Below are 10,778 nucleotides of genomic sequence, written 5' to 3'. Positions count from 1 at the left end.
TCACCAGGCGTATTTTGGGAAGAGATAACAGAGAGGTCTACGAAGTCAATAAAACCAAAAAAGAAGGAGAAGGACAAGAAACCCTCGGGGGCTATCAAAGAAGCACCAGAGGAAGAAGAAGAAGAGGAGGAACAGGACCTGGTTATGATGGTACAGATACCATGGATGCAGGTGTACATATCATACATCCTAAAGAAAGAGATACCCGACGATCCAGTTGAGGCAAGGCGAGTTATTAAAAACGATCTAAAGCTTTCACTGTGGTCAAAGGGGAATTATACAAACGGAGTATTTCGGGAGTACTACAAAGGTGCGTCACACCCGAGGAAGGAAGGATGATCTTGAAAGATGTACACGAGGGAATTTGTGGTCACCACGCGAGCAGTCGAGCTATTGCAGCCAAGGTCTTTCGAGCTGGATTTTACTGGCTAACGGCAATCGAGGATGCGAAGGAGATAGTACGAACTTGCGATGCGTGTCAGAGATTTGCCGCGAAACCCCACTCCCCGGCAGCAGAGCTGATGCCAATACCATTGTCCTGGCCCTTTGCTCAATGGGGCCTCGATATGGTGGGTAAATTACACAAGTCCTGGCCAGGAGGAAAGGAGTATATGCTCGTAGCTGTCGATAAATTCACAAAATGGATAGAAGCGAAGCCAATAAACTCACCAGACGGGGCATCTGTCGTCAAGTTCATAAAAAGCATCGTCTTCAGGTTTGGAGTGCCTCATAGCATCGTCACGGACAATGGTAGTAACTTCACATCCCATGAATTCAAGGATTATTGTGGAGAAGTGGGTATCAAGCTACACTTTACGTCGGTTGCGCACCCACAAACTAACGGCCAAGTCAAAAAAAGCCAATGGCATCATCTGCAATGGCATCAAGAAGCGCTTGTTAACACCACTGGAGAAAGCTCGACACACCTGGCCAGAGGAGCTGCCCAGTGTGTTATGGAGTATACGAACAACACCAAATACAGAGACACAAGAAACGCCGTTCTTCTTGGTCCATGGAGCGGAAGCGGTGTTGCCAATCGAAATAGAACACGATTCTCCACGAGTCGTGGAGTATGATGAAGAAGTGTCGAGAAAAGCACTAGAGGATGACGTCGATGTACTCGACGAAGCTCGAGATGAAGTACTTTCACGGGTAACCAAATATCAGCAGGACCTGAAGAATTACCACAGTCGACGTTTACGACCAAGATCCTTTCAGGTGGGAGACCTAGTTCTTCGGCTCACGCAAAAAAGTCATGAAAAGCTCGAGTCGCCATGACTTGGCCCTTACATCGTCACAGAAGTAATCGGAGGAGGAGCATACAGGATAAAGGACAAGAAAACAGGGGTGGTCGAGCAAAACCCCTGGAACGTGGCGCAACTCAGGCGGTTCTACGCCTAGAGTCGAAATATAGTCCTTGTAAAAATACAATGTACTGAAACGCCCGCGAGTTTTCAGACGCACTCTTTTCCTTTTTCGGGGCACCGAGTGGGGCCGGGAAAGGTTTTTAATGAGGCGGGCTCGCGGTGCTGCAATATAATAAACATAGTTGAGATATACATTTCTTCGACAGGCTCGGGGGCTTACGTCTCAGACTTGCAATATATATATTTCCGAAAAATATTTTGCCTTGGTGCATAAACACCTCGCAAAATAAACATAGATAGAAGATAGCGATCAACAACAGAGACACGGGGGCTCATACCCGCAAATATAGCATACACAATATAACTTAGCTGCTTTCGTTCAAAACCTCGCACATACAATATAGAAATTCGCCACCACAACACCCGGAGGCATGATAAGGAAATTTATGGACTTTACAATATATAACATATTTACAACATACAAGAGACAATTCTTGAGAAAAATTCAAAGAAAAAGAGAAGTCAATGATGGCCCAGTATATTATCTATGGTCATCCGATTTGAAGTACGAGTGCTATGTTCAGCATAGCTGCCTTCACGAAGAACTCAGAATCCAGCCGAAGAAGTTCGTCCATCATATCTTTGGCTATAGGGGTTACATAATCGTCAATTTTGCTAATATCCCTTTTCTTTTTCGCCATCTTCGCCAAGCACTTGGTGACAATTTGGCTCATATCAAACTTAGGATGGCAGATTTTGATCATAATCATAGCAAATCCGCACCAGAGAGCTGCGCCCGAACAAAGTCATGGATCTTCGGAGCATCTCGGAATTTCTCCATCAAGCCAAGAAGAGTATCGGGTGCTTCATTCCGAGGAAACATTGTTTTGAAAACCAAAGACAAGGTTCTAGTACAGAAATCCAGGAAATCGCGAACCTGACAGGCGCGGTCTTGAAATCTGACAATCTGTCGGGTCCTTTCTGGAGTGGCCCAGAACAAACAGCCATGGTCAAGGGAGAGATTGACGAGCAGGTTGGTCCTCGTGTTTACCCTGTCATCTTCAGCCGCAGCATCGAGAAAGGAACCTATTTGACGACAGCATGAAGATCTCAAAAAGGATACAGCAGAAAGATAGAAGGAGCTTTGGTTCGAAATAAAATACCAGATATATCGGCAGCGACCTCATTCATCAACTCAAGCATGGAATTCTCTCGAGAAGTTGCTTTTTCAGCTTCAGAAACGGCAGCTTCTTTGGCAGCCATGGCCTCTTGAGCTTGTTGAAGAGCAATTTTTTCAGCTTCGGAGGCCTTGCGAGATTTTTCCATCATTACAAGTGTTTGCCTCTTTGCATATTGAAGCTGCTGTCGAAGTTCTACCAAATCTGGCGACAAACTCTCACTCAAAGAATTTTCACCGAGTTCAGTATTAACGAGGACTTTCTTCGAGTGAGAGGTAGGCAAAATATCGGAAGGAGCATAAGTTGGAGTATAGTTATCAAATATCAACTGAAATTAAAAAGATTCGACATCAATCATCAAGCAAAATAGAATTCCATTGATCTTCAGAATAATTACAAAAGACATTACAAGGAAGCTAGCGGGAAAAGTGTCGCCAAAAGCTACTTTGGCGACAGCCTCAAAAGGAAAAAGAAAAAGGAAAAAAGAGAGGGGAGGAAAGAAAAGGCGATCTACTTGACCTCCGGCTTCGATGAACTTGGAGCTGGAGTTGGTTTGAATCCAAGGAAGGCAAGGATTTTCTTTGAGTTGGGCTTGGCGGCCTTGATCAAAGACACCCATGTCTTCGTTTCCATTTTCGGCACGTCACCAACCTTGGCCCAGTCGATGTTTTGCTGGCTGCTAGCAACCAAGGCAATAGTACCTTCAACACCAACCTTCAAGCCTTCTTGTCGAAGGTTGTGCCCAAGATCCTCTTCAACACTGAAGCACTTGGCTAGTTCGCCGAAGGTCTTTGGCTCTTCTTTCTTCGGGAAGAAGTACGGAAATAGCTTCGCCAGGCTTGAGTCAGCATCTTCCATGCCTTGGCGCGGTTCATCTCCGTGAATCTCGAGGAGGGAGAGCGCGTCGAGGAGGGGGTCATTCTCAGGAAGTTCGAGTTTATACGGTTGACGCGTCCTCCCTGATGGTGGAAAACATAGCTTGTCAAAAAAGGAATACCAAGACAATCATGAACAAAGAGAGTTAAGAGCACTTACTAACAAAACGTCGACTCTGCGACGATAAGCGCGAGATAATTTCTTTCTCTCGAGCTGTTTGTTGGGTGATGTGGTCACTCAGAGAGGTTTCCGCGTTGAGAAGTCTTTTTCGAAGATCTTCAACAAGGGCGGCATTGGATTCAGCCTTCTTGCGAGCCTTTTCGCTCTGCTCTAGTTTTAGAGCAAGAGCATCAGCACGTTTGCTAGCTTCTGCAAGGTCAGCTGTAAAACAGGCGACAGTAACAATTGTCGTGTTAACAACCATGATACAGAAGATACAAGCAGGAAAAAATAACAAGATGGTACCTTTCAGCGAGTTCGAAAGATCACGGTACCCGACGAATTGGGTACCAAGGCGAAAAAATTCGTTCATCAAAGGCTGAGGAGAGAACCAGATAAAGAAAAATCAAATACAATGCAACAAAAAGAAGGGGTTGGAAAGCTACAAGCCAAAATAGAGGTGCGAAGAAAAAGAAGGGAAGAAACTTACGTCATTTAATGAAGAAGTCGTGAAACCACCACTTAGTTGGGTGGGTTCTTCGACTGGCTCAACCCTTGCTCTCTTCGGTGAAGGGGCTCGGGGGCTTGCAGCTGGAGCAGTAAGTTCGATACCTTGTTGAGGTGTCGAAGTTTCATCTCCATCTGGTTGAGCTTCCGAAACGACCAAAGTGCGAGACGTGCTCATTCGAGCAGTCACATCAATGGCGGGATTATCTCCCTCTTCATCACTGCAATAAGCAAGTTACAGTATAAAAGAGACAATATAGAAAAAATTCGAGAACAAATATTAAAAGGAAACTTACGAGCTGATAAGGGCAGCTTCGTAAGGGTTTAAAGTTGTCCCTCCTTCAGTGGGAGCAACTTCTTCGGCAGCTTTGGAGGTGCCAGTGTCGACAACTTCAAGCATTTTCCTTTTGTTTCCCGGGGAAACAGCATAAGGAAGGGATTGCGTCGACTCGCTGGCGTCAGATTCAACTTCTTTTTCAGAGGAAGCCGCAGATTTGCGAGAACCAGCGACTTCACTCTCAGGGAGAGTAGTACCCTGGTTGTCTTCAGCGACAATAGCTTGTTCTTCGACTTCTCCATCTTCAGGAAGAGGAGGAAGGGAAGCCAAAGTTGGATGGTTCTACAGAAAAATAGCGACAAGAAAATTTACAGAGATGTCAATAAAAATTTACCAGTCGAAAAAAGCAGGAAAAGTTCGGGGAAAGACAAAAAAATTGAGAAGACAAAATACCTGGGGGAGAGGATTGGTGGCGCTGTATGGTTCCACACGGCAAGAGGATGGAATAGGATCCTTCTTGCTGAGTGAGGAAATTCTTCGAATAAGCTTCTCTAAGTCCTTCACGGAAAGATCCTTGGAGAGCCTATTAGCATCGTTTGCACCAGCATAAGTCCAAAGGGGATTTTTGCGAGCCTGAAGAGGCTGCACCCTAATCCTAAGGAAGTAGGCGGTGATCTGGATACCCGACAGTTCCTTGCCTCGGGTATTTTGAAGCTGGTGAATACGGGACATAAGGGCCTCTGTCGCCGTTTTTTCTTCTTCGGAAGCTTCAGCATCCCAGGAACGGCGGCGAAGAATCTTGGCGCTTCCGTCAAAAGGGGTTATGTTGTGCTCGATAGAATTGGCACTTTCTTCGTGTATATAGAGCCACCTTTTACGCCACCCTTGGACAGAGTCAGGGAATTTGACGTCGAAGTATTCAACGTCGGAGCGGACGCAGATAACAACGCCGCCTATGTTGTAGGTGGCGTTGTGGGAGCCATTGCGGCGGAGACAGAAGATGCGCTTCCACAGAGCCCAGTTAGGAGGGACCCCGAGGAAGCACTCGCAAAGAGTGATGAAAATGGCGACATGGAGGATAGAGTTGGGGTCAGCTGATGTAGCTGAATCCCGTAGACAAAGAGAAGGCCACGAAGGAAATCATGGATTGGGGTGGAAAGACCGCGGATGAGGTGGTCGACAAAACTAACCCGATACTCGATTGGCGGAGCAGGGTAGCTTTCTTCACTGGGGAAGCGGATGGAGCCCTCCTTCTTCATCAGTCCCAGCTTCTTCAGCATGTTCACGTCCTGGTTGGAGATTTTAGATCTCTCCCACTCGAGGTCTTCAGCGGCCATCTTTGATTCAGGAGTGTTGTGGCAAGTAAGTCGCGCGCGTGGTGGCATCAACGGCAACGAAGGAGCAAAGCTTGTGCGTGGGTGAGCTCAGAGAGAATTGGGCGCAATGAAGGTTTTTTGCAAAGGGGAGCAGAGGTGCGGCGTGAGCGAAGGTATGAACGGAGGTAGAAGAAGGGTTTATATAGGCATTTGGCGAAGCAATGCACCGTTGGATGGAGAAATCGTACGGTGGAAAATGATCTTGTAACTGAAGGGTAAAAAAGTATTTTTACTGGGATGGAACGGAACAGGCGCTACAGTACGTGCGCCAGGAAAAGCGGAGGACGTGTGCCCTCCACTTGCACGACGTGTCAACATGGCAGAAAAAGAGGACCCACAAGGCAGGGAGAGAATAGTATTCAAGCTTTCGGGATGCAAAGGTTGTGGCTATCGTCTGTTATGAGGTCACTTTGACAAGGAAATTTCGACATGAAAAATAAAAGAGAATTGGCGACAGGGAAAATTATTGAATACTTCGGGAGCCTTTGATCAAATACAAGTTTTTGCCCAAATGCTCGGGGGCTACTTTGAAAAAAGTAAAATTCGAGTATGACAATATAGAAATTGCGGGAGCCTATGATCAAACGCAAGCATTTGTTCATAGACTCGGGGGCTACTCCCATCGGGAGCGCTGGTCGCGCACCCGATAGATATAAAAGTTCGAGAAGGAATGACAATATAGCGACACGACGTATTAAAGTGTCGAGCCTACAACCAAGCACTAGTTCTTGGCTGTAGCCTCGGGGGCTACTCCCATCGGGAACGCTGTTCGCGTGCCCGATGAAATTATAAAAAGAGAGAGAAAAAGAAGAAAAAGGGAGCATATTTCGAGTTATGAAAATAACTCTACATATACTCCCATCGGGAGAACAATATAAAGTCATCCGTTGACTCAATAAAATGTGCTATTCCAACAGTCGAATAAGCACTCGACAATATATTCTCAGAACGCCAAAGTTGTGAACAATTTTTGAATGCCGCAAAACTTTGCGAAGGTAAGACCCCAGATCCGTTCTGTGTGGCGTGGCGCCGTCTCTGACGTCGGTTTGCTACTTTTTTCCGTATCAACAGATACGAAGAAAAATCCTAACGGACGCGTTGGGTACCCGATAAATATGACTGGGACTCGACAGAATGGTAAGACCTTAAGCGGCACCTGTCGAAGTTTGCACCAGTATCCCGAGATCATGTCCAGGGACGTGATCTTGAAGTAGGTTTTTGCGGATTGCCACTAGAGCAGTTAACTAGTACCTGATCCGTCAGATGAACTAGCCCCAATTACCATTATCCCTGTACAATATAGAAATTTATATGCAAAGATATATAATGAAATTCAAGGTTATTGAATAAATATAAAGGTGGAGATTTTCCTTGACTATGTGATTCAAACAAAATCTCGGGGGCTACTGACATAGGCATCCCCAATGGGCCTGCCGAAGATGGTACCCGGGATTTATTCAAGGCCCACGACCCGAAAAATAAGAAGATTCGGAAGCCCAATATGTTGTTATGGAAAGATAGAGTTGTAATAGGAAGTGTAAAGTGTAATCTTGCGGGACGGGTCGGAAACCCTCTCGAACTCTGTAAACTTGTACATCACGAATCCCTCGGCTCCGCCTCCTATATAAGGGGGAGTCGAGGGACAAAGAAAAGATCGAATAGTTGTTTTCTAAACCTTAGTTTTGCAATCGTCGAGTACTTTTCGGCTGAAACCTTCGAGATCTACTTTCCCTCTACATCCAACGAAACCCTAGTCTACTACTTGTAGGCATTGACAAGTTGATACCTTGTCACCGACCGCTATCCTAACGGAAACCCTAGCAGATCTACTGTGCATGTCGTCGGAAATACCCCAGAACGGCATGTTTGAACAGAACTAGTAGGAAGGTGAGAAGGAGGGGTCGTTACCGCCATTCTTCCGGCCGAGGACGAGCTCGAGGTCGAAGACGAAATGCCGAAGAGGACTGCGGACCTGATTGCGGCTGATGTCGAGGTCCTCGTCGCTGACGTCTCCTCCTCCGGTAGCGGTGGTCCTCCATGCGGCGGTGCGGCGGATTGGTCGGCGGGAGGGGAATCGCCGGGTGATGTGACAGTTTGGGGGGAGGTGAGAGTGCGGTCGTGACTGTGAGGAAGGAGACGGGAGCGGTGAGCCTAATTATGGCGCGTGTTCCCGAAGGGACGCGGCGTTTCCGCCTCCCTTCTCCATGCATGCAGGCTGGTCCCGGAGAAACTACCATTCCGGGCGTTCCTCCAAGACCTGTCCCGGGGGTGCTTTAAAAATCAGTTCAATGCAGTGGACTGCAGGCATCCAAACGGACCGAAAATTGCTCTCACATACGGAGTACAAGCCAAGGGGATGCAACCAAACGCGCCCCTAATCTCGCTGTGTCGTTCACGTTGCAGGTCGCAGCAATATCACAGCAGTGAGAGGTACCGGTCGTTTTATAGACGCAAAAGACGTACTAGAGAAAGGTGAGCCCCATATGTTGCGAGCAAAACATAGGTTAAACTGGAACGAATGAGTTTCTGGAAAATTGAGTGTGACAGTATAGCAAGGTGCCAGTACATCGCAAGTAAAGGTGCTTCTCAACCGTAAGCATATAGACAGGGTTAAACGGGGGAGGATGGCTCTTAGGACGGCAACAATGCGGAACGATTTAGCTGTATCTTATACCTGAACACGTCAGCCAGTGGAAATTAAGATACCAAGATGAAAATGAGACTGAGACCTACTTTTCGAATTGTCTGAGGCTATGAGATCCACTTGCTTTTGGAAAGGAGAAGGCAGAAGCTACATTTCAACTGTGTGAAGATGGACCCTAGACCCACTCGTTCTGATTCTGTGATTGCAATTTCTAAAAATGGATCATAAAGTTTATCCTGTTTACTAACTCACTCCTCAATATGCATCGTATCATCTGGTGGGTTCCTGCAATAATTGTCTCTCCTTTGCTTCTACCACACAGATGAACGGGAGCTGGTATAAGATTGGTTACACAATTGATTTGCATCGGTTTTCCCACCAAGAGCCGTATCCTCCCCCGTTTAACCCTGTCTATATGCTTACGGTTGTTACACGATCATCTTCTCTTTCTTCTTAATTGTTGTTACACCTAAGTAAAAACTCTGACGTGGTCATTCCTTAGAGCAAGAACAATAGTGTAGCCAACAGCTGGCTACGGTGCTTTGCCATGTCAATTATAGCTAGTTTATAGCCACCATATACAATAGTTAACTCGCACAAAGTGTCTAGGAGCACGTGCTAGAGCTGTCTCTTGCATTAGAGCTTACTTACCTTCTCTCTCCTATTCTCACTCCTCCAACAAAGTCAAGATATAATAATTTATCTATTATAGCTAGCTGACTGTATCTTATTGTACTTGCTCTTAATCTACCAGTTGGTGTTGGGTAACGACAAGGGTCGATCTGATATCTTAAACCGTGTGCATTTGTTAGAATGTAAAAGAAAAAACAATGTCTGATTACAGTTTTAACTCAGTATCAGTAAAAACAGGTAGCGAAACCCCAAATATACCTACTCAGTAAAATATTAAACGGAAGCTGTTAAGAACATCTTAAGCAGGAGTTTCATGCATTTAAAATCCGGGTGTGGCAGAGACTTCAAAGCCTTGTTTGCAAAAAAAACGTCATAGATGATGCACTTTTGGAATTGGTTAATCCACCCCTCCCTCTCTCCAAAGCGTCAGCGCACCTAACAGGAGACACTACCCATAGCAAGATCGATCATTCGATCTACATATATAGCCCGCAGGCAGCTCACGGTATCATTAAGGATCCATATTTCCTCAGCGTGCCACCACCATGTCCTCCAACGATGGCAGTGCAGGAAACTGGCAGCAAGGAGGAGGAATGGGCCCGTGCTGCGGCACCCCGACGCCGACGCTGCTCGCCGCGTTGGCAGCGTCCTTCGCCTGCTGCTTCCTCCTCGTCCTCGTCTTCCTCAGCCTGCGCTTCCTCCACCTTCGCCGCACCTGGTCGCGGCGCAACAGTGCACAGCCCCTGCAAGGGCAGGTCCAGGCCCCGCAGCCCAAGATTGGCCTCGACGCCGCCACCATCGCGCTCATCCCGTCTTTCCCGTACCAGCGGGACAGCTCGGCATCGTCGCCGGCCGAGTGCGCGGTGTGCCTCAGCGTCGTCGACGACGGGGAGACGGTGAGGCAGCTCCCGGCCTGCAAGCACCTGTTCCACCAGGCGTGCGTCGACGTGTGGCTCCTGTCTAATGCGTCGTGCCCGGTCTGCCGCGGGAAGGCCGAGCCGGCCGCCCGTGCCGATCGGCAAGAGAGAGCCCCGGCGTCGGCGGCCGTCGTGCCTCTCGAGATATTGGACGAAGAGATGGAGGCTTTCTCATCGTCGACGTCCGGGCCCGTGACAGAGCGGCCGGGACTGCTCGGCGGGCGGGCCTCCGGATCCGGCCAGGAAGCAGACTTGGAACAGCAATAGCAGCAGCCATTGTGTCCTGCAAGTCGGTGACTCGTAGATTGCACTGTCTTGAGAACTAGGCAGCAACAGTTCGACATGAATTCCTTCGTGTCATGCTATGTTCTTCTCTGCCACATACAAAGAGTATGATGAATGTTGGATATGCAAGCATTATTGCTCATTCCTTCCTTTTCTTTATTCTAGGGAGAGTATGTTTCCTGTTCCTTTGAATGTGATAATTAAACAAACCGATGGAAGGGGGTAACAGGGTAGCACGTACTTGCTATAGTTTATTTGCCCGTTTACTTTTGTCATATTGACAACGACTAAACTAGTATAGTTCTCTCGAAGAATACTTGGCTAACACCCCTTTGAAAATTTCTGTTATGGCCCAAGCAACACAGTTAGCGTTTTCTTGTTTGCTAGTTTTAAATATGCTAGCCATCCAGGCACCACCATATCGTATACACAGAAAGGTACTATATATACCAATGTTTGAAACCGTATAAAATTATGAGCCATCCAGGCACTAAAATAAGTTTGAAGAATCCAACCATCTGAATTGTTCATTTGATTCTTATTCTGCTCGGCTCACAAA

The 10,778-nt window shown here is 47.1% G+C and overlaps 1 protein-coding gene across 1 annotated transcript; it reads left to right on the top strand.

Annotated features, from left to right (window-relative positions):
* The first annotated feature begins 9,519 nt into the window (after positions 1-9,519).
* On the top strand, positions 9,520-10,264 carry LOC127314862 (E3 ubiquitin-protein ligase ATL23-like). Its single transcript, XM_051345422.2, has one exon. It carries the CDS (start codon positions 9,563-9,565, stop codon positions 10,199-10,201), a length of 639 nt encoding a protein of 212 aa, XP_051201382.1. The 5' UTR covers positions 9,520-9,562; the 3' UTR covers positions 10,202-10,264.
* The last annotated feature ends 514 nt before the right edge of the window (positions 10,265-10,778 follow it).

This window comes from Lolium perenne, chromosome 3 (genome assembly GCF_019359855.2).
Source record: "Lolium perenne isolate Kyuss_39 chromosome 3, Kyuss_2.0, whole genome shotgun sequence".
Lineage (NCBI taxonomy): Eukaryota > Viridiplantae > Streptophyta > Magnoliopsida > Poales > Poaceae > Lolium > Lolium perenne.
Note: the sequence above shows the minus strand (reverse complement) of the source record. Positions and strands in the feature narration are given on the sequence as shown.